This window comes from Hyaena hyaena, unplaced genomic scaffold (genome assembly GCF_003009895.1).
Source record: "Hyaena hyaena isolate Hyena2069 unplaced genomic scaffold, ASM300989v1 scaffold_637, whole genome shotgun sequence".
In the NCBI taxonomy this organism is placed as follows: domain Eukaryota; kingdom Metazoa; phylum Chordata; class Mammalia; order Carnivora; family Hyaenidae; genus Hyaena; species Hyaena hyaena.
In genome coordinates, this window is record NW_024081260.1 from 93,987 (window position 1) to 118,303 (window position 24,317).

General features: G+C 44.7%; 1 protein-coding gene across 2 annotated transcripts; it reads left to right on the top strand.

Annotated features, from left to right (window-relative positions):
* Positions 1-515: 515 nt before the first annotated feature.
* On the top strand, positions 516-24,189 carry LOC120249083 (zinc finger and SCAN domain-containing protein 23-like). Of its 2 annotated transcripts, XM_039257587.1 has the most exons (6): positions 516-652; positions 929-997; positions 1,555-1,765; positions 2,132-2,250; positions 16,412-16,868; positions 24,159-24,189. In XM_039257587.1, the coding sequence occupies exons 5-6, from the start codon at positions 16,470-16,472 to the stop codon at positions 24,165-24,167; spliced, it is 408 nt and encodes a 135-aa protein (XP_039113518.1). In that variant the 5' UTR covers positions 516-652; positions 929-997; positions 1,555-1,765; positions 2,132-2,250; positions 16,412-16,469; the 3' UTR covers positions 24,168-24,189. The 2 variants fall into 2 exon arrangements, 1 of the variants encoding a protein (XP_039113518.1); XR_005532772.1 differs by lacking the exons at positions 16,412-16,868; positions 24,159-24,189 and having other exon boundaries at positions 516-997; positions 2,132-2,315.
* The last annotated feature ends 128 nt before the right edge of the window (positions 24,190-24,317 follow it).

Consider the following 24,317-nt stretch of genomic DNA (forward strand, 5'->3'; position numbering starts at 1 on the left):
AATAACTTAGCATGTTTCTCAATTACCTTGAATTAGAAATGTCCTGATGGAATCTCAGTAACCCAATTCCTATATGGGGGAGGGGTTAACTACTGAACGCATAGTGTCTTTTCTGCGGGTGCTGTGTAATGCGGCCCCCGTCGTGACTGTAGAGCGCTGTTCCCCTCCCCATTCCGGGCCTGAGGAAACGGAGCCGGGGAGCGTCCTGCCCCACAGCCCACTGCGTGCAGGAACCTGGATGCAAACACACGCGCTGTTGCGGGACTCGGACTCAACCCTTAACCTTGATTACGTCACTAACAGTATCACGACGGGAGGGGACACCGGAAGCTTCAGAGTGGGGGACAGGGGTGCGAGCACCTTCAGTCTTTCGGAAGGACCACGTCCACACGCGCCTCGAGTCCGCGGCGCCGCCCCTCCGGGCCGCGCGAGGCCACCACCGAGAGGAGCGTGTCCCAGAGAGGCCGGAAGCGGCCGGCTTCCGCCCTCGGTGTCTACCCCGCTTCCGGCCGGGTGGTGTGGCGGCGGGAGGCGCTGTGCGTTGTCCGCAGCGCCCGGGTCTCACGTCTCTGCGGCTGCCGCTGAGGGTTACGAACGGAATTCCGAGATGAAGGCGGCGGCGCCAGGAGGAGCTGGGGTTTGGGACCAGCAGGTGCGCACCCCGCAGGCCCGGGAGGGAGCGAGGACGCCCCTTGCCGGTGTCGTCTCCCCTCTGGCGCCGGCTGTGCGAGGCTGTGGCTCCCGGGGCGGCCCTGGCGCGTGTCCTCAGAACGCTCGGAGCCGCGCTCAGTGTGGTCGTTTTCTAGAAAGGCGTGACCTGAAGTCTCTCCTGCGCGTTTGCTTGAACTGGAAAACTGCAGCGCGCTCGGTGTGCTAGTTTCCTTTCAGACCGTTTGTCGTCGAGCTTCACGTTCTCTCCGCATTACAGGGTTTACCCGACAGAGTTCACCGGCGTCGTCCGTTTTCCTTCGGATCTAGTATTTCCGTGCTTCACTCGGTGGGTTTCCAGCTGATGGGTCAGGTTTAACCCCAGTAAAAGTTTTCAGCAGCCTTTCGCATTTGTGTACGTTAGTGCCTCGTTTTGCCTTAGGAGTAGCCCCGAAACCACCCCCAAAGCCAGTCTCCCCCAAGCAGAGACTGCCACGTCCTCCAGCCTGTGCAATAAGCGTTTACTCAGTGACAGCCCGTACTGGCTGCACCTTGGCTGCTAAATCTCCCGACAGTGAAACAGCAGCACCACGCTTGGAGCCAAGAATGTGGGCTGTGCGGGGAGAACTCCCAACAAGCAGGACGCAGCCGCTGCTGCCCTACCGTTGGGCTTTTTTTTTTTTTTAATTTATTTCTAGGAGAGAGAGAGAGACAGCGTGAGCAGGGGAGGGTCAGAGAGAGAGGGAGTCACAGACTGAAACAGGCTCCAGGCTCCGAGCTGGCAGTCAGCACAGAGCCCGATGCGGGGCTCGAACCCACGAACGCGAGATCATGACCTAAGCGAAAGTCCGACGCTCAACCGACTAAGCCACCCAGGCGCCCCTCGTTGGGCATTTCTGTTACCAGGAGACGCCTGCACCTTGGGAGGCCCCGAACCAACTCCAGGAACTCTGCCGTCGGTTGGTGATGGGGCACCACGGAGCGGATCCTGACCATCCTGCCCGCGGAGCTGCAGGCTCGCGTGTTAGAGCATCAGCCCGAGAGCGGGGAGGAGGCTGCGATCCCATGGGGGGTTTGCAGAGAGAGCTCGAGGGAACAGGACGGCAGTTGTGATTAGGTAAGTGAATATTCCAACAGCATCTGTACAGCCGTGGAGCAAGGTTGCGGAGCTTCGGGCTCCACTTGAGCAGGCTCGGTGTATTCGTGTATGCGTTACTTACCTGGAATCTTTCTGTTTTTTCTTTTCTTTTCCTCTTCTCTTCTCTTCTCTTTCTTTTCTTTCTTATGTTTATTCATTTTTTGAGAGAGCCCAAGTGGGTGAGGGGTGAATCGGAAGCAAGCTCTAGGCTCCGAAGCTCAGAGCTCCACACTGGACTCAAGCTCCCAAACTGGGAGATTAGGACGCTTAACACCATAAGGTGTCATTCTAAGGTATTGGTTCAGTCATTGAGTCCTTCACAGACCCAACCTTAATCGTTTCCAGGTTGTAGCCACTACATGTGTAATGGGAGTGTGTTCAGAATTTCCTCACCAGGCAGCACAGAAGCTACCAACTATTCCACGCCAAGAAACGTCTAGACTTCCAGGCCATTCATGAGCAAGGTAAGCCTCAGAATGCATCTTTTTTTTTTTTTTTTTTTAATGTTTTTTAAGTTTATTTCTGAGAGAGACAGCATGAACAGGGGAGAGAGAGGGAGACACAGATTCCGAAACAGGCTCCAGGCTCTGAGCTAGCTGTCAGCACAGAGCCCGACCCAGAGCTCGAACCTATGAACCATGAGATCATGATCTGAGCTGAAATTGTACGCTCAACTGACTGAGCCCTCCAGGGCCCCACCCTCAGAATGCATCTTGAGAGAGGATAGTTGAAAGCTGTGCTGGCCTTCCAGATTCAAAAGCATGCGGAACACCTCAGACAGAAACGCAGCAAAGAATCCGACTGGATACCTGTCCTCTCAGGTGCAGACAGCATTCCAGCGTGGGCAGCACTGTCCAAGGATGACAATGCTGTCACTTCTGGTGGCAGACTCATGAGGAAGTTGTACACCAGCATTCCTGACCTCATTTAACAACCTTTTCAGACTGCTCTCATAAAGTGTATCTTAACTTAGACCTATTTATGTTTTCATCACATATAATATCATGGCCTAACTTGTACTGTACATTTAGTACTTTCTTTGTAAAATAGAACTCACTCTTTTGTCTTAAAATGACCTTTTCTAAATTTCCCGGATCCTTTAAAGCTATTTTGTACCTCTTTTCTGTTCCCCTGTAATGGCAGCTACATTACGTACCTCATCTTTCAGACTTATCAAACACTGTTTTTTCCTTTGATTTTTGCTGTCTTTAGTTAAGAGTGATTCTAAAATATCATAGATTTTTCTTTTTCAGTATTATCTCCTTATTGGCCCCATTTCCTCTAACCTCAGTACATTTGAATCTATCCAGACCATCAATTAAAAGCAAATTTTTTGGGGACGCTTGGATGGCTCAGTCAGTTGAGTGTCCGACTTCTCCTCAGGTCATGATCACACGGTTTGTGAGTTCAAGCCCCATGTCGGGCTCTGTGCTGACAGCTCAGAGCCTGGCACCTACTTCAGATTCTGTGTCTCCACCTCTCTCTGCTCCTCCCCGCTTGCACACTCTCTCACTCTCGATCAAAAATAAGCAAACATTAAAATTTTCTTTCTTTCTTTTTTAACTTTTTCTTTTTTTCGAGGCACCCAGGTGGCTCAGTTGGTTAAGTGTCCCAACTTTGGCTCAGGTCATGATCTCAGTTCATGAGTTCGACTCCTGCATTGGTCTCAGAACAGTCAGCGAGGGTATTCTCTGTCACCCTCTTTCTGCCCTCCCCACTTGTGTGTGCATGCTCCCCCCAACAAAATAAGCTTTAAAGAAAAAAAGAAAAATATTATTTTTCTTTGTCATTTTCCTCTGAGGTCCCCAGACTTTCTATGTATTTGCATTGTCTTCTATTTTTGACGCTCATTGTTACTCTCATTATTCAGTCCAACTCCCTTTTTGATTGTCACTCTATTTATCTCTTTCCTTGCCCACCTCATCCCCTAACTGTTCCTACAGAATGGGAGAAAATATTAAAACACAGGTGGGGCACCTGGCCGCCTCAGTTGGTAGAGCTTGCGATTCTTGATCTCAAGATCTTAAGTTCAAGGCCCACATTAGGCACAGAGCCTATACTTAAAAAAATAAATAAAGCACAGGCAGAGGAGGTGAACAGACATTTTTCCAAAGAAGACAAGATGGCCAAGAGATACAAATCATCAGGGAAATGCAAATCAAAACCACAATGGGATATTACCTTGTGCCAGTCAGAATGACTGGTATCAAAAAGACAAGAAATAACAAGTGTTGATGAGAATGTGGAGGAAAGGGAATCCTCATGCACTGTTGGTAGGAATGTAAATTAGTGTAGCCACTGTGGAAAACAGTATGGAGGTTACTTAAAAATTTTAAAAAAGAACTACCATATAATCTATCAATCCTACACCTGTATATATATCTGAAGTCAATGAAAACAGGCTATCACAAAAGCTATCTACACTCTTATGTTTAGTGCAGCATTCACAATAGCCGAGATAAGGAAACAACCAAGTGTCCATCAATAGATGAATAAAGTGTGGTGTATATATACAACGGAATATTATTCAGCCATGAGAAAGAAGGAAATCCTGCCATTTGTGACAACATAGGTGGAACTTGAGATAAGTCAGAGAAAGATGTTGTATGATATCACTTATATGTGGAATCTAAAAAAAGCTGAACTCATAAAAACGGGAATGGTTGTTACTCGCTGCAGAGTGGGGGAATTAGGAAGATGTTGGTCAAAGGGTACAATCTTGCAGTTAGAAAATGAGTCAGTTTAGGGCCATAATGCACAGAATTGTGATTGTAGTACTGATAAGTACTGTATCACACACGAAAGTTGCTGAGAGACTAGATCTTAAATGTGTTCATCATAAAATACAATTATGTGACATGATGGAGGTGTTAGCTAATGCTAATCGTATTGTAACATATAAGTGTTACTGAGTCAGTGCTGTGTACCTTACACTTATAGAATGTTATATGTCAGTTATATCTGATTTAAAAAATAGAACTTTTGTATTTTTATTAAAAAATTTTTTTAATGTTTATTTATTTTTGAGAGAGAGACAGACAGAGTACGAGGGTGGAAGGGCAGAGAGGGAGACACAGAATCCAAAGCAGGCTCCAGGCCCCAAGCTGCAAGCACAGAGCTACCAGCACAGAGCCCAATGTGGGGCTCAAACTCACAGACTGTGAGATCATGACCTGAGCCGAAATCAGACGCTTAACCAACTGAGCACCCAAGTGCCCCGAGAACTTTTTGAAATGTCAGCATCTTGAAATGGACTCATCCTGACATGAAATTTATTTTTCCAAATCTTACTATCCATGTCATGATTTTTATCTTTTAGATTAATAATAATGGTGATAAAATAGAATTTTTAATTCATGATATACAACAAAATTGGATTCAAAAATGATTCCTTCTTCTTTTCATTTCAACTCATAGTTTCTCTGTTTCAAACATAATTTCTTCTAGGCCCAAGTTTTGTTTTACTTTCTGAAATTAAAAAAGTCTTTAAAAAAAAATCTTAAAATTTGAAAGCTCCTTTCTCCCATCTGAAAGCACTGATATTACACATTTAAAAAAAATTTTTTTAATGTTTATTTTTGAGAGAGAGCGTGAGCTGGGAAGAGGCAATAAGAGGGAGAGAGAGGATCCAAAGTGGGCTTCTTGCTGACAGCAAAGAGCTTGATGTGGGGGTCAGACTCAAAAATTGTGAGGTCATGACCTGAGCCAAAGTCAGATGCCTCACCAACTGAGCCACCCAGGTGCCCTGATATTCCACATTTTTTTAAACGTTTATTTATTTTTTAGAGAGAGAGAGAGACACACAGAGTGTGAGCAGGGGAGGGGCAGAGAGAGAGGGAGATACCGAATCTGAAGCAGGCTTTAGGCTCTGAGATGTTGGCACAGAGCCTGACATGGGGCTCGAACCCATGAACTGTGAGATCATGAACTGAGCTGAAGTTGGATGCTTAACCACCTGAGCCACCTAGGTGCCCTTTGATACTCCACATTTTTAAAAGAAAGAGTATTTGGTTGCAAAGACAGTAAAGTTTATGTCTTTTGAATCTGCAACTTTTATAAAAGTATAACAATAAGTATTTATAATAAATATTTTGGGGAAAAGATTTGGATTCATATCCTGGAAACAATTGTAATGTGTTTCTCAGGTGATATTTGTGAGGTTTTAGTATCTTTCTTATTTCTCCTTTTTATAGTCATACTCTTTGTTTTGGTGTTCTATTTTGATGTGGCAGAATCAATACTCACCGGTAGCACAACTTCTCATATCAACACAGAAATACATATATTCAAAATGCTTTCTAGTTGTTAACTTCTTTTTATCTTCATAATATCCTTAATAGCTATTATCCACATTTTATTGAAGAAAATTCTGGGTATAAAGAAGTTAAATAACTTGTCAACAGTTGTAAGGTTATGAGGTGAAGATGCAGGATTCTCCAAATCAACAGTTTATTCATCCAGAGACAATGGGTAACCCTTTATACTATTGCTGTGTAGGTACTGCAAAGAATATTTATGAGGGTTTAACTAGAAAAGGGTTTTTTTTTTAATTCATATCTATTTTTTTATTCAAGTGTAGTTAACATACAGTGCAGTGTTAGTTTCAGATGCACAATATGATTCAACAGTTCTGTACATTACTCAGTGTTCATAAGTCAGTGAGAAAAAGACAATTACCAGAAATGGCTATGTTAAAGGATCATCTCCATACAAGGGTCTGACATTAGAAAAAAAACTGCCATGTCAGGAGGAAAAGACCATGAAGCTTTTCTCATGCTTCTTTCCATAGAATCCTTTTCCAAACATATTATCTGTTGAAAGAGGCCTGAATTCTTAATAAAATTGCCTGAATATGTTGCCCATTATTAGAGCTTCTTATCCACAGGAGTAGTCTGAGGCCTTACCAGAGACGAACTCACCTGAAAAGCTCTCCCACATTTATTACACTCATTGGGTTTCTGTAATACTGAATAAAGCTAGTGTTGGCACTGGAAGTTTTCTCATGTTCTTTACATTTTTTTTAAAGTTTACTTATTTTTGAGAGAGAGAGAGAGAGAATGAATCCCAAGCAGGCTCTATGCTCTCAGCACAGAGCCCAACATGAGCCTCAAATTCACAAACCTTGAGATCCTGACCTGAGCCAAAATCCAGAGTTGAACACTTACCTGACTGAGCCACCCGCAGGTCCCACACTCTTTACGTTTATAGGTTTCACTCCAGCAAGGATTTTCAAGTGACCAGCAAGATGAAAGCATTAAATAAAAGCTTTCTCCCACTTACTGCAGTGATAACAATTTCTCCCCAGAGTGGGTTCTCTGATGTTCAGAAAGGGGGGAGAGATGAATAAAGGCTTTCCCATACTCAGAGCAGCTCTAAGGTTTTGCCCTGTGTTCCAGGGGATATTTCTCCTACGTGTATCACCTGTGTGTTGGAAGACTTCTTCACAACTGCTTTCCCTGTAAGTCTCCCCAGTGAGTCTCCTAGATAGGCAGTGCTAGCTTCAAAGCTGTGGAACCGAGGCAGTCACACAGGGCCCTAGCGCTCAGAAGGTCCTGCTTTCAGTAGGCCTTAACTTGGTTTAATATGCTCTGTTGTCACAGTCTTGAGATTCTAAATTTTATCTTTGAACTCATGTTCTATAAGTAAAACAGGACAGTAATACATGCACCTACGCAAAGGGTTTGTCTGGCCTTTCCATACAGCGTTTATAATCCCCCAAGAACACAAAATTCCAATGGACCTGTGATTCATGAGAGTTGGTGAGATTCAAAGTAACTATGAAGGGGAGCAGAATAGGCTGCCCCAAAATGCACGACTTTGACACATGGATTATTTTGAGCTGTAGTCATTCAAGACCCAGAAGACTCGGAAAAACATTTACCTCTCCATTAACTACCTAAAATAATTTAGATAGGGGGCCTGTACCAGAAAAAGAGCTATTACCAGACATAACTTTTTCATCTGAAAGACTCAACCACACGCCATGGCAAATGTCTGGTTACCAAGCATCTGCTCTTAGCACCCTGTGAATTACCTTCCTCTCCTTTAAAGTCCCAGGTCTCTGGCCTATTCCTTGATTCAGGATGGCATATAAACCTCAATTGCCTGAATTGCCTAGGGGTTTTATATCTTTAGGATTCCTACATGTACATAGTTAAATTTTTCTCCTGTTTATCAGTCTCATGTCAATTTAATTACTAGACCAGAAGGAGAGAAACTTTGCCTCTACATTTACAGAGTAAGCATGTTATATGTGCAGCTGAGAAAGCTGGGGTGCTGACAGCCAGGTGAGACCCTATTTCCTGCCAGAACCATAATTTGTTCAGAATTTAGAATGCTGGCGAATGGCAGCGTCCAAGAAACAGGAACAACAAGAAACCCCACCACGTTCTTATTTGTGTTACTTCCCTGGGCTAGGCAGCTGCTTACTGGAAATGATGGCAGGAAGCGAAAGGAGAGAGAGCAACCAGCTGTCCCTTTCTTTTTCTTCCTCCTTACTCATCAGAAGCTAAAGGTAGAGGGGCGCCTGGGGGGGCTCAGTTGGTTAAGCCTCCAACTTCGGCTCAGGTCATGATCTCATGGTTCGTGAGTTTGAGCCCCACATTGGGCTCTGTGCTGATGGCTCAGAGCCTGGAGCCTGCTTCAGATTCTGTGTCTCCTCTCTCTCTGCTGCTCCCACACTTATACTCTGTCTCAATAGTAAACATTAAAAAACAAAAAAACAACTAAAGATAGAGTTCTGGTAGAATGTGTACCTGTCAGCTTCGTACACTGTTACCACAGATCAGATATACGTATGCACACAGGAGCTATAATATTAATTGTGTGTAATTTGGTGAATCCAGATGCTTTTTATACTTGCATTTAAAACTGACATTGTACTGGGCGAGGCGGGGGGGACCTTGCTGGCTCACTTGGTAGAGCATAGGACTTTATAAGTAATCTCTACCCCAAATGTGGGGCTCGAATCCATGACCGTGAGGTCAAGAGTCACATGCTCTACTGACTGAGCCAGCCAGGTGCCTCACAACTCTTAATCTTGGGGTCATTGAGGTTAAGCCCCATGTTGGCCGTCGAGCCACAATGAAATGCGATGAAATGAGATGAAAATTTAAAAATTAAATAAAACTGACATTGTGCAATATAAAACTCAAAATTTTAATACTTGTTTACTTTAAATGGCATTAAATAACAAAAACACCATGGTGGGTTACGAGACAGCAGATGGTAGAAGATAAAAAGGGCTTATATTTTAATATCTTTAACAGTGTTTTTCCTGCTTTTTGAAGAAGGGGCCCCACATTTTCATTTTGCACGAGCCCTGCAGATTACTTAGCTGTACTGTCTAGGTGGGTGTATTTCTCTAAATAGTTGCTTAAAAAGAGCAAAGTACTTACTAGTACTACTTTTGTCACCAAAAGAAAAAGACTACACAGATATAACTTATTATCTGAGAGAGACACGTAAGGGAAAGAGCAAAGGATGATTTAAGCATGCCCCAGACTGTGTACTATGGGTTCACATAATCAAGCACAGATAACCAGGTCAGTTTGGGGGAGATAACACACAATAGAGATCCAGGACACAGATGAGAATAGTAGATTTTTGGCAGTAATTGCAGTGAAAATTATGAGAGTATTAAAGAGTTACAACATACATAAAGCACTTTTGAAAGACACCTTCATTTAACCTTATAAGTCATTCCTCTAAGATAGATTTTACTTTCGTCCCCCATTTACAGGTGAAGAAATAGAAGTTCATAGAGGTTAAAAAACTTGCCTGTGGTGGTTTAAAATATAACCACAAATTCTTTGACACAACTCCATCTAAAAGATGGAGCCTAATTTCCCTCCCCTGGAGTCTTGGCTGAACCTAGTGACATACTTCCAAAAATCAGAATATGGTGGAAGCAGCAGTATGAAACTAGACCACAGAAGGCACTGCAGCCTCCTTGGTCTTTCTCCTGGATCACTCATTTTGGGAGAAACCAGCTGCCATACTGTGAAGACACTCCGGCAGCCCCACAGAGAGGTCCCCGTGTTAAAGAACTGACACATCCCGCCAATAGTCATGTGAGGGAAGGATCTTGAAAGCAGATCCTCAGCTTTCCTCAGATGACTGCAGCCCAGCCAATTACCTCTTTTTTATTTTTAATGTTTGTTTATTTTTGAGAGAAAATGAAAGTGGGTAACAGGCAGAGAGAGGGACAGAGGATCCAAGGATCCAAAGTAGACTCCATGCTGACAGCAGTGAACCCAATGCAGGGCTCAAACTTATGAACCATGAGATCATGACCTGAGCCAAAGTCAGATGCTCAACTGACTGAGCCATCCAGGGACTCCTTAACCACTATCTCTTGAGAATACCTTGAACCAGAACATTCTGCCAAGCCCCTTCAAATTCCTGACCCACAGAAACCATGGGTATGTGTTAAGATGGTACATTTTGGGGTAATTTGTTACATAGCAATAAATGTGAAGAGAAAATGACCACATTAGGAATTTTTAGAGAAAGAATAAATAGCATTCTCTGCTGGTGCACTGTACCTAAAATGTCTGCTAAGTCACAGACCCCAGTACCAGATATTCTGACTCCAAAACCTACTTCTTTACTAGATTATTCTACTCATTATAAGGATGAGAAAAGAATGAGAAGAGAATCAAAGGAAAATGTAGAATTGGAAGTAGAGTGAACACAAATGGGAGAGAATTCATGAGAGCTGTAAGTGTTAGACTAAATCCATCACCAAAAGTCAATGAAACATCAGAGGGACTGAAGAGGAAGAGACTGTGAACTGGATAAAGTGGGGACAATGGCCATTGATAATAATATGCTCCAAAAGGGTCACCTAGTTGGGGCTTAGTTGGTTAAGCGTCTGGCTCCTGGTTTCAGCTCAGGTCATGATCTCAAGGTTCATGAGTTAAGACCCACATTGGGCTCCACTCTGACAGTGTAGAACCTGCTTGGGATTCTCTCCCCAACTCGTGCTAGTGCATACGTGCGCTCTCGCTCTCTCTCTTTCTCTCTCTCTCAAATAAACCTTAAAGAACTTACCAAACTCAATACTCAAAAAACGTAATCCAGTGAAGAAATGGGCAAAAGACATGAATACACACTTTTCCAAAGAAGACATCCAGATGGTTAATAGACACATGAAAAGATGCTCAACATCACTCATCATTGGGGAAATACAAATCAAAACCACAATGAGATACCACATTACACCCATCAGAATGGCTAAAATTAACAATTCACGAAATAACAGATGCTGGTGAGGATGTGGAGAAAGGGGAACCCTTTTGCACTATTGGTGGGAATGCAAACTGGTGCAACCACTCTAGAAAAACAGTATGGAGATTCCTCAAAAAATTGAAAATAGAACTGCCCTACAACCCAGCAATTGCACTACTAGTTATTTATCCAAAGGACACAAAAATGCTGATTCGAAGGGATACATGCACCTCAATGTTACAGAAACACTATCAACAGTAGTCAAATTGTGGAAAGAGCCCAAATGTCCATCAGCTGATGAATGGATAAAGAAGATGTGCTGTGTGTATATGTATACACAATGGAATACTATTGGGCAATGAAAGAGAATGAAATCTTGCATTTACAACAACACAGATGGCATAGAGTGTATTATGCTAAGTGAAGTAAGTCAGAGAAAGACAAGTATATAGTTTCACTCATGGAATCTGAGAAATACAACAGGTGAACACAGGGGAAGGGAAGGAAAAATAAGATAAAAACAGAGAGGGAGGCAAATCATAATAAACTCTTAAATACAGAGAACAAACAGGATTGCTGAAGGAAGAGGGTTAGGAGGATGGGTTAAATGGGTGATGGGAATTAAGGAGGGCACTTTTTGGGTTGAGCATTGGGTGTCATATGTAAGACAGGAATCATTGGGTTCTTTTTTTTTTAATGTTTTATTTACTTTTGTGAGAGAGAGAGAGAGAGACAGACAACAAGTGTGTATGAGCAGGGAAGGGGTAGAGAGGGAGGGAGGGAGGAAGGGAGGAAGACACAGAATGAGAAGCAGGCTCCAGGCTCTGAGCTGTCAGCACAGAGCCCGATGTGGGGCTTGAACTCACGAACTGTGAGATCATGACCTGAGTCAGATGCTTAACCGACTGAGCCACCCAGGTACCCCATGAATCATTGGGTTCTATTCCTGAAGGCAAGACTACACTGTTAACTAACTTGAATTTAAATTAAAAAAAAACCAACTATCCACTTCAATCAATGAATAAACCTTAAAAACTAATATGCTCCAATAGAAATCTGAGAAAAGATTGAACACTCAAAAACCAGGGGAAAGTCTTATTCAATACTGAAGATGGTGCTGAAACAACCTGTGGCCAGAGTTTTTAGGAGGATAGAGACAGATCTACAGTGATTTGGGAAGGCACTAAATACAGAAGACCCTCAACGTTTCAGGTGAGCACAAGGGACTCCAAGCATCCATCCAGGTCTCCATTTCTCATTTAACTGAGTCACAAATACTTTTAAGACTGGAGTGCCAGAAGTTATTACACCAGTGAGAGAATCCAGTTTCCACATTTTAATAAGTTTTCACTATTCTCTGCTGATTCAATAAGTCATTAAGTCTGATGAGTTTACTTAAGTGTTTCAGTTACATTTTAGTTTTATGGAGGACATACACCGATCACTCGATTTTCTAAATTCTTGCTCCCCAGATGATTCTCCTTCCATTTGTTCTAAGGCCCACTGTCCATTTAAAGCTCAGTGACTCCCGCGAAACCTTCACCGACCACCCCAGGGCAGAGTAAAAGTATCCATTGTTTTACTTCCTGACTACAGCTTTGACAAATAAAAAAAATGGGTGCCAGGAAAAGTGCTCTGGAGAGATGGTCTGACTAAGTGAATTCTGCTCTTACCTTCCTGGTAGCACACTGAATTTCTAAGATTGATGGCATAGCTGGATTCCTATAAGCCAGAGTTGGAAACTTCTGTTTAAAAGACATTTCCTGGGGCGCCTGGGTGGCTTAGTCGGTTAAGTGCCCGACTTTCCCTTAGGTCATGATCTCGCGGTTCGTGGGTTCGAGCCCTGCGTCGGGCTCTGTGCTGACTGCCAGCTCAGAGCCTGGAGCCTGTTTCAGTCTGTGACTCCCTCTCTCTCTGACCGTCCCCTGCTCACGCTGTCTCTCTCTCTCTCTCTCTCTCCTAGAAATAAATAAAAATATTTAAAAAAAAAAAAGACATTTCCTGTACAAGGCAATAACATAGGACCTGGAGAAAATCAGATTCAGTTGAGCTTGTGAGGGAACCACAATGGGAATTGGAAATAGAACTTCAGAAAATACATCACAGGTAGTGTAACCAAGGGACACAGAACAGGAGACCTAGGAACAAGAAGCTCAAGTATAGGAAAGCAGATAGCAGGAGTAAGAGACAGACTTGGAACCACAGAGATTTTAGCTCAGTAATGATCTACTCATTCCAGTTTTGCATCCTTGTTCCCTCCCCACCATCCTCAACTATCCTACCCAGATTATAGCTCTTTTTTTAATCCAGTCTCCTAGATCATCAAACTCCTTCCCCAAGGCTTCCTAGTACACTCACTTCCTCCACATTATGGTTGCTTCTTGTGCACACAGGCCTGGAGCTCTTTGGACAGGATGGTCAAGAACTATTTCAGCACCAGCACCTTTAGAATCTGCTTCTTAATGTGTATCTTGAACCTCCGCCACTAACAGCAAAGTTCCTGGAGTTGGCTCAGGGATTTTGGGGCCCTGGGTATCCATTTCCCACTAACATTACTTCCTAGAGCACTGGCAAAAGTTATTGTCAATAGATTTACTCCATTTCTGCCAGGATTCTTGCACCCTCTGCCCCCCCCCCGTTTTTTTTTTTTTTTTTTTTATTAATAGAGGTTTGTGGCTTTTGGAGACTATCTTAGGTGTCAAGGTTGCTAAACCCTTCAACTCCTTAGCGATCATGATCTTGAATGGATCTGTGGTTCAAAAAGATTCCTCTGAATCTTTTGGGAGAATTCCTAAATGCAGGGAAAACTTAACATTTCCCTGATACAGTTGTCACATACCCTAGTTTTGTGTAAGGTTTCATTACAACACTGCAAAATAAAATCTTGTTTTCGGGCTTAGGTAATGCTTTTGTAAAGCTATACAGGTAATCCTTTTTCCCTCCACAATGTCCTCAAAATTTTCAGGCTTTAATGTCAACCAACCAACTAAAAACCCATTTGTTAATCATTTACATACAAACTCAGCAGATAATAAAAAGGAAGATTAAGATAGATCCCTGTCATCCAGATGCTGATAATCTTCCAGAAATAATACTTCTGCCCTAGGAAGAGAAAGCCTTTGGTATGGGCAGACTGGGTACCAGATAAGAAAGAGAACAGAATTTAAAAGGAAGAAAGCAAAATCAAAGAAAAGCAATCAAATCCCAGCTAAAGGACATCTGTCTTGGAGCAACTGGCTCCAAGGATTTAGAGGAGCCGAAAGAGAAAGCCGGAGAAGGAGATGCACTTTCCTTCTGGAACCTGAGCTCCTTCCGCACCAGGGCAGGTGCTCATTCTCACCCATCTCAAACTCTGGAATACCCTCAACACCAGCCCCACCCCCCCCGCGTTAATGCCATCAGTCTTCAGTTCTATCATAACCATCTTTACAATAGATCTCTGTTCCTACAAGGGTGATCTGCTTTGCCACAGATCATCTATGTTTGCCTCCTCAAGACTGAAGTCGTATTCATTTTCTCCCTCTTAGGCAGGTTCTCTGCTAGTCCTTTAAGTTAGCAAAAGCACCTCGGTGCTTCTCTGCCTCCCACTCCACCCACTAATTTAAAGAACCTCCAGAGTGGAAGCTTCTTGTACAAGCTGCAGCGCATCAGCTGTTAAATTTTCCAGTACTCTGTTTTCCACCTGAGATTCCGATTTTCTTAAACCTTTTGTAGTGTCTGGAAGTCCCCCTCACGCCCCGGCTCGCCGGCTCCCTCGCCTCCGCGTCGCGAGTCGTCGCCGCCGCCTCGGGCGAGCGCACAGTAGGGGCCGCCGGAAGCGGCGCGGGCCGGGCCGGATTCGCGGGCGCACGTCCGCCTTCCCCGGACCCGGGTAAGACTCGCGACCGGGGACCCCCGGGTCGGCGACAGGGAGTAGGGGAGAGTCTCCCTCCCGTCGGGGTCTGTGCGGACGTCCCGGGCCTGCGGGGACTGCTGCGGTTGTTCGTAGACGCGGTGTCGGTGGGGCTGGGCGGCCGGGTGACGGGAAAGGGGTTTGCGGTCCGGCTGCTCGGCTCCCCGCGGGCCGTTACTCTTCGGAAGGTGTCAACTCCTGGAAGTCCCGGCGTCCTGTGTTCTGAATGATCCCTACAACTGGAGAACCCCCTAAATCCATCGTTAGGGCGGGGGAGGTGGGGGTGTGTGTGAAGGACGCCCAGAGGGTCAGGTGCTGGGCCCCGTGCCCAGATAGCCCGGCGGGGCCGCGCGGGCCTGGGCTCCCGAGGCGCGGGCTGCGGCCCCTCACCGAGGGCTCTCGGGGGCCAGGCCCCGAATCACCGACGGCCGTCGGTGCCCCGAACCGCCCTACACCGTTTTTCCCGGGCCGTGGTTTTGTAAAATGTTATCCAGGGGGAACCAGGAGGAACGGTGCACGGACTCTTCTGTTCCATTTTGGGAAATTTTCTTTAAAGGTGTTTCAAAACCATACGCAAAAAAAAAAAAAAAAGGGGGTAAGATGTTTACAGAGGGCGAAGTAGAGGTTTAGAGAGGTGAAGCCGTACACATAAGAGAACACGACAGGATTCAGGCCCAGGTCCTTCACCACCACCCACCGTGCGCGTGGATTAGTCCCCGTTCACTTAAACGGGTAGGCTTGCTTACGTCCACGTCCACGAGGAAAACTGAAGCCATCAGCACCCACACAGCCTACTGCCTGCCTTAAGGTGATTCTATTCATTTGTCTTCACTTGATGTGACACTTAGTTCCACTATTTTTATCAACATGACATTACTATTCCAGGAAATTCTTGCCCTAGAAGATAAAGCCGCAAATAATATTTGCTTCAAGAAATGACCCCTCAAAAAATCCACTCAAATGAGTACCAGACTCCCAACTTTCCATGGATAGGATCCAGACTTTTTGAAACCCTCAACTCAAAACTTTGACCTTGTTGTATCCATCTCTAAACTATGGTGTCATGATCTTTACCCAATCTTTTTCCTGCCTCAAGAGGTGTGCCTTAAGCAGCCGAAACCTCATAAAAATCCTGACCTTTGCCTTACCCCTGGGAGATTTGCTAAGACTCTGCCAAGGTAGTGCTAGCACTCATAGCAATAATTTCCTTGGTGTTATCAATTATTTTGGTGTTATTTTTGGAAAGCAGAGATCCAACAATATTCTCACTATTATAAAAAATGCTGTTTCTCGATAAACATTCCTTCTATTTGGAAAAAGGTTTGGATTCTCTTAAATATATTTTTTTCAATTCTCTTTAATTTTGGGTGGAGGCTTCTTTCTCTTCGGAACAGAAACATTAGACTTGGTGAGTTCACCTATTTAATTAGCATGTGTGTGTGTGTGTGTGTGTGTGTGTGTGTGTGTGTGTACCTTCTTAACAGTGGTTTCTGTAACCTCAGGAGTGTGTCCTGAAGGGTCACACGTTTGTTGCCCTCCTCTCTGACCATTGGAGCGCGAATGGCTGCAGCATTCCTTCCACGGGCTCCTGAGGAGTCAGAGGGGCTCTTTGGAGTAAACAACAAAAAATGGCCTGCCAAGGTTCGGGGATCTGGCTCACAGTGGAACAGCCCAAACAACCAGGAAGTATTCCGCCAGCGCTTCCGGCAGTTCTGCTACAAGGAGACCCCTGGGCCCCGTGAGGCCTTGAGCCAGCTCTGGGTATTCTGCTGTGAGTGGTTAAGGCCTGAGATACGCACCAAGGAGCAGATCCTGGAGCTGCTGGTGCTGGAGCAGTTCCTGACCATCCTGCCCGCGGAGCTCCAGGCCTGGGTGCGGGAGCACCATCCAGAGAGTGGGGAGCAGGCCGTGGCTGTGCTGGAGGATCTAGAGAAGGAGCTGGACGAACCAGGCCAGCAGGTAGAAAAAGTGCTCATGCGGGATGGTTGGGAGTGGGCAGCAGGCTGATGCTTTGTGGGCTCTTGGGATCATCGCTTCTCGGCCTTTTGGCTAACATCAAGTGTGGGCTCTTGGGATCATGTGCGCTGTGAGCCCTTCAGATGCCCAGACGGGCCTGCTTGTTCTCAGGTTTCAACCCAGACCTGTGCACAGGAAATGCTTTCTGAGACATCGGTGCCTCTGGATCCAGCTAAGGAAGCAACATATCTCCAGACTCAACCCATGGAGATCCAGCCTAAGGGTGACTCTCAGGACCCTCAACACCAACAGGATTGTGGTTAGTGTTGACACGGGTCATATGACTCCCCTGGAGACCTTAGAAGCATTCATCATTTAACAAATACATGTTGAATACTTACTATGTGCCAGACACCATGCAAGGCACTAGGTATAGTGAACAGAACAGACATGATCTGGCTTCCATGGGTCTTACAGTAGTCTGGTGACAGAGGCATTAAATAAATACACAAATGTACCATAACAGACTGCGTGTGGGGGAAGAAGGTAGAGAAGGACTTTTTGAGGAAGTAACATGGGAGCTAAATCCTAAAAGTAGAGTAGAAATTAGCCATAAACAGAAAAGCAATGCAAGCCTAACAGCATGTGCAAAAACAGGTGGGAAAGAAATGGATTTGAAAGGCCAGGATGACTGGAGCACGGAGAGACAGAAGAGCAGAGAGAAGGTGGCCAGGGGCCAGAACACAGGGCTGTGCGTGACCAGCTAAGGAGTCTGTACATCTTTAACTTTCACCGTGTGTAAGACTAGCCTCTGGATCCTGCGAAAATCCCAGCCCTAGGAAATGTTGAGTAAAGGTGAGCGATGAAGTCCAAGCAGAGGGATAACGCACGATCAGAGGATGTGGGTGGGTCCATCTGGCTGAGAGGAGCAGTGGTTGGAACAAAATGAGAGCCTGAGAACTTTTTCGGTTTTTGATTAGGAACTAACAGGTGCTGTATAAGCTGAACATAAGCCAGATCAGAGAAGGAGAAGAAAGACCACTTTGAAGACTTGCTGTAGCTTAAGTCGACGTTATGAGGGCCAAAAGTGGGGCAGTTTTGAAAGGTGACGGAAGGAAGGGAGGGATGAAGAGAGATCACGTGTCCTAAAACCCTGGGAGGTGCTGAAAAGACCACAGAGTTGCTCTTTCTGACCCCTCGCCTGGCTGGAACAAAGAATCCCAGGTTCAGAGTTGGAACATTCCTACATCTGATAGGTGGAAGTGATGCCCGCTCTTCCCAAGGGAAAATGAAGAATGTCGTTAGAAATGTGTCAGCTATACAACCTGAGTTAGACTTTCTCTGTTGTCTTTGTTATGCTGAGGGAGACTGTTAAAGGCTGCAGAGTACTTTTTACATATAGGTAGGAGTGCGTGAAATTCATGTTTTCCAAAGTTAAGGTGTTTGACGTAGGGTTTTCCTAAAGAACTGAAGCTTGCTGTGTGAAGGTCAAAACCTGATTGTGTTCGCCTATTAATGGACATCTTACCGATATGAGTAAGAAATGCTTGTAAGCTGAACACAGCCTGTCCTTTTCTTGAAGATAGAAGTTCATCATTATGATTAATGACTCAGGCCTGCTGATCACTGCTGCTCTTGGAGGCTTTTGGGTAGGAGGGGCCACGGCTTGTATCCTAAAATGACACCAGACTGTCATGCCAGTAAATGACAGATGTGTGATTTAAATATAGCCGTCTCCAGGGCCCATGTTCTTAATTCCTGAGTACTGATGAGGAAGATGGAAAGTTACAGGAAATGAAACTGAAAAGGTAGGCAGGGACATTTTTAGCTTCACTGTGCATCTGGATAACTAAAATACATCAATGCCTCAGAAATTGGCTTTTGATTGGACTGCGGTGAGGCCCTAGCATAAGCTTTTTTTTTTTTCCCCCAACTCTCCAGGTGATTCACATGTGTAGCCAGCTAAGGTCAAGAACCCAGTGGCTCGTGAAGGGCTTATGTACTCAACAGATGAGTTTAGATTTTATTTTGTGGGGAAATTAAAGTTAGGTATTCAGAACTTTAGGTCCGTGGGCAGTTTTAAAACTTCGTAATTTAAACTCTAAGTGTGGTAGGTACAATCTACAAATGGCATGTGAAGTCAGAATAATTTTTAAAACAATACAAAACTGCACACTTCAGTACAGCCACTGTAGAAATTGGAACAGTGTGGGCCATCTGATCATGTAGCTCCTGGAAAGTAAATGGCTACAGTCACCTGAACTCTAAGTTCCACTAAGGATCATAGTTTCTTAAAAAAAAACAAACACAACAAACAAAAAAACATGTCTTTAATTCTCTAAAGAGGTCTGGTAGTAACAAAGTCAGTATCAGTGTACATGTCTTAGACCACTTTTGAAAACCTTTCATGGGGTTAATTATACATTGAGAGCACAGTGACTTTTTTTTAATGTTTGTTTATTTATTTTGAGAGAAAGAGCATTGGGGAGGAGCAGAGAGAATCTCAGGCAGGCTCTGCCCTGTCAGTACAGAGCCTGATGAGGAGCTTAAACTCATGAACTGTGAGATCATGACGTAAGGCTACATCAAGAGTTGGACGCTTAACTGACTGAGCCACCCAGGTGCCCCCAAACCAGCTTCTTTTTAAAATGTGAAATGGGCCTAGAGCATTACAAAGATTTACTTAAATCACAAAATTATTGCTTAAAGAAACACTGGATTTGGAAAAAGAACGGAAGTTCTGCAATGACTAGGCTTTCTGAAGAAGACATGACCTCTTGCATTCCTTTAACAAATACTGTCTACAAAGTATATATTTATGTCACACTTTTTTATATGTATAGAAATATAAATGTGATCTAATCATAAAAAAAATAATAATAAAAAAAAAATAAAATGTGAAATGGGGCACCTGGGTGGTTCAGTTGGTTAAACGTGCAACTCTTGATTTCAGCTCAGGTCATCATCTCACGGTTCCTAAGTTCTAGCCCCACATCAAGCCTGCTTGGGATTCTGCCTCCGTCTCTCTCTGCCCCTCCCCGCACTCACTCTCTCTCTCTCTCAAAATAAATAAAAGTAAACTTTAAGAATAAAATGTAAAATCAATTTTCTATGGTAAGTTTATGACATATCAGTTACCAAGGCAACATTCCGTATGCCAGCACTTTCCTGTGGGTTCAGTCTCACTGAAGTTCATTCTTTAATAATTATTTTAGGCTCTTTGTGAGTAGACTGTCTTTGCTTGTCTGAAAATAGCTGAATTTTGTCCTTCCTTTTTAATCCCAATTTAAGCTAGAGTAAAATTCGAAATGACAGGTTTTTTCCTTAGGATTTGAAGGTACTGCTAGTACTATTGCTTCTAGTAGCTACTCTCCTAGCTTCTGTAATTTGCTTGTAAGTGCTCCTGTCAGTCTCAGTGCTTTTGTAACTTAGCTACTTTTTGTAACACTACTTTTCTCATTGATAGTGTTTATATTTACTCTTAACTTTTATGAGCTAAAGTTTCACTAGAAATTGTGTCCTGATAGGATTTTATTTTTTATATATTTTTATATTTTGCTTGGCCCATAAATGTCCTATTGTTCTAAGGACCCATGTTTTTCTTCAGTTCTGGAAAATTCTCAGCTATCAGTTCCTTTTTTTTTTATTAAAAAAAAATTTTATAAATTTTTTTTAATGTTTATTTATTTTTGAGAGACAGAGACAGAGCATGAGTGAGGGAGGAGGAGAGAGAAAGGGAGACACAGAATCCGAGCCGTCAGCACAGAGCCTGACGCGGGACTTGAACTCAGAACAGTGAGATCATGACCTGAGCCGAAGCTGGACGCTCAGCCAAGTGAGCCACCCAGGTGCCCCTATCAGTTCTTTAAATAATGTGGTAGTTAGTTTGTTTGTTCCTTATGTATTTCCTTCTGGGACTCCCAGAACATACTGGTGAGGACCTATTTATCATCTGTTCATTTTGTTTGGTTGCTTTTTCATATACTTTATTTCTTTGCCTCTGTGGTGCATCCCAGGGGAGTCCTGTTATGTTCCAGTTGATTCTCTCAGTCTCCGGTTTATCCACTTCTAAAATCTCTATCCAGTTTTTGTAGTGTCTATTCCGTTTTTGTTGTGTTTTGTTCCATTTTTGCTGATTTTACTTCATAATTCTGTGCTTATGCGACATGGATACTGTGTCGTCAGCTGTCTCTTTTAGGTATCTTTCATCTTTTCAGGATTTTGTTGAGAATAATTTCATCTGGATCGGAGTCGATGTTCCAAGTGGCGACTTTGTACTCATCTTTTCCTAGTATCCTGTTCACTTGTTTTGACATGTTCACCTCTGGGCTCATTTTGAGTTCATTCTGATCTGCCTCACGTTCTCCCTTCCATAGCAATTCTGTGGTTACCTGTGGCCCCTCCTACCCCAGAACCAGGGCTCCAGTGTCATGCAGGGAAACACAGACCATCAGTGTCCCCACAAATGTCCCCACAAGTGTCCCCACAGGTGTCCCTACAGGATTGTTGGCCGCAGTGCTGTCCACGGGCTTATGTGTGTGCCTGTGTCCCATGCAGACTCTGGCGTCAGCCGTGAGCTATAACCAAGCCCATGGCTTCAACTGTAGCTGCTATTCTGTGATTTTGTCCCCTTTTGGTCCACAGAGATGTTTGTCTTGTTTTTGTAGCACAGACATGTTTTAGATTAATTTTTCTTTTTATCACTCCGTGTATGTGGAGCTGAAGCATGAAGTCATTGTGTTGTCCGGACTAAAAAGCACACCTTTTTCCCTTATGTTTGGGGCACCTGGGTCAGTCGGTTAAGCGTCCGACTTCGGCTCAGGTCATGATCTCACAGTTCCTGGGTTCGAGCGCCGCATCAGGCTCTGTGCTGACAGCTTAGAGCCTGGAGCCTGCTTCCGACTCTGTGTCTCCCTCTCTCTCTGACCCTCCCCTGCTCACGCTCTCTCTCTATCTATCTATCTCTCAGAAATAAATAAAACATTAAAAAATTTTTTTAAAAAACAGTTATGTTTCTATGCTATGCTTTTTCTTTTCTTAACTTTTTGACGTTTTCATTTTTGAGAGACAATGCAAGCAGGGATGGGGCAGAGAGGGAGACACAGAATCCAAAGCAGGTTCCAGCCTCTGAATTGTCAGCACAGAGCCTGATGCAGGGCTCGAACTCATGAATTATGAAATCATGACCTGAGCTGAAGTCAGATGCTTACTGACTGAGGCACCCAGGTGCCCCGCCTATGCAGTGCTTTTTAGTAATAATCTATAAATTTTCTTCTCATGCTGATACGAGTTTTAGTTCTGTTATATGTGCCGTGATGTTTGGATCTCATCCACAGTACATTTTATATTTGGTAATGGCTTTAAAAGACCATGTTCTTCGAGCACCTGGGTGGCTTAGTCGGTTAACTGTCCGACTCCGGCGCAGGTCATGATCTTACGGTTCGTGTGTTTGAGCCCCGCATTGGGCTCTGTGCTGACAGCTCGGAGCCTGGAGCTTGCTTGAAATTCTGTCTCTCTCTCTCTCTCTCAAAAATAAAAACATTTGGGGCACCTGGGTGGCTCAGTCAGTTAAGCATCTTGTTACAGCTCAGGTCATGATCTCAGGGTTGGTGGGTTCGAGTCCTGCATCGGGCTCTGTGCTGATAGCCCAGATCCTGCTTCAGATTCTGTGTCTCCCTCTCTCTGCCACTCCCCTGCTCATGCTGTCTCTCTCTCTAAGAATAAGTGAACATTAAAAACATTTTTTTAGAGGCGCCTGGGTGGCTTAGTCGGTTAAGCGTCCGACTTTTGCTTAGGTCATGATCTCGCGGTTCGTGGGTTCGAGCCCCGCGTCGGGCTCTGTGCTGACTGCCAGCTTAGAGTCTGGAGCCTGTTTCAGTCTGTGACTCCCTCTCTCTCTCTGACCTTCCCCTGCGCACGCTCTCTCTCTCTCTCTCCTAGAAATAAATAAAAAACATTAAAAAAATTTAAAAAATTTTTTAATAAATAGAAGCATTTTTAAATTTCTAAAAAATAAAATTAAAAGACCATGTTCTTGCATGAATGTGTACTTTGTGTAATTTTCCTTTGAATTCTGCACACAGATGTGTCTAAGGTAGACATAAGGTTTTAAAGTGTCCCAAAACTTTATGATAACCACACATCACCAGGGACATGAGACCTTTCTCACCAGTGTGGCAGAGTGGTCTGGGGAGTCATGATTGCAGACCCTGGTCCTAAAAGGAGGCCCAGGAAAAGGCTCCTGTCGCTCTAGGCAGCTTGCTTCTCAGCTTTGCCTCATCTCTGGGTTTCTGCCCTTTCTACAGTGGGCACCCTGACCCCCAGGGCAGCTATCACCTTCCTCAGCAGGGTGCCAATGAGAGATCTCATGTCTGCTGTTGGACCTTGGCTCCTTCCCACCCTGCTCCCAAAATCTCCTTAAGCTGACCCATTTTGGCAGTTGGCCAGTGCCTCTGCCTAGGATTAGGTCTGCCCTTCACCCTGGGTCCTAAAATGGGGTTACTTTACAGAGAATCTGCCTTGAGTGGGACAGTCTCACTGTTTTCCAGAAAGTGCCGAGCACTGAGGAAGTGGCCACATCTCCCACCCGGGAGGAGTGGGGTTGTCAGGATGCTGCGCGAGGCACCTCTGTAAGAGCAGGCAGGGCAGTTGTGGGACTTCCCTGAGTCGGGACGCTGGGAGAGGGCAGACCTGTTTCAGACCGGCTCTGTGTTGGTGACTGTTTGCCTGGGGTGTCTCACGTGACCCACGGAGCGTAGCTTCGGGCCTGACAGACTCCCAGGTTTTCCTTCTCAAGAAGCGTAGATCTGTCTTTGGGGCCACATGAGTTTCTGTCTCCACATGAGAACAGCGTCTTGTGTCCCGTGTGTCCAGACACGCTTGTTCTGCGTACTTGGAAATAGGATACTTTTCTGTGCTCAGACTCCTCAGTTTTCAGTTCTCCAGGGGCTTTCAGAGCCACCTGCACGAGCTGCTCCTCAGCTCCACGTCCGCACGGCCCCGTGAGCTTCCCTCCTCCCACAGCCCTGCGCCTTCACCCACCTGTACCGTGCTGTGGCCTGGGCCTCTTCTGTCATTGACTCACGCCCCACTGACCGTCTCCATCCGCACAAGCCACCCCCGGCCAGTGCAGCCACTCCTGGTCCCCTCTTCCTTCGCTCTCCCCCACGGTCTTCCTCACATGGTGTGGAACGGTTTTGTTGGTATAGTTAAGCTGTGTACTTCTAGTAGATGTGTTTAATTTTACTTCCTGTGTGTTCCCGTGACATTTGAAATCTCTCCTTTGTGTTTCAGGTAACGTAATCGGAATTGAGAAAGGAGAATCGATTCAAAAGCAGGAGCTTACCATTGATACGGAGTCTCCAAAAAAGTCTTCTGGCCAAATCAGTGGAAAAGTCCCTCAATGCAAAGAAACCCAAGAACCTGAAGGACGGACAAAGAGATACCAGAGAA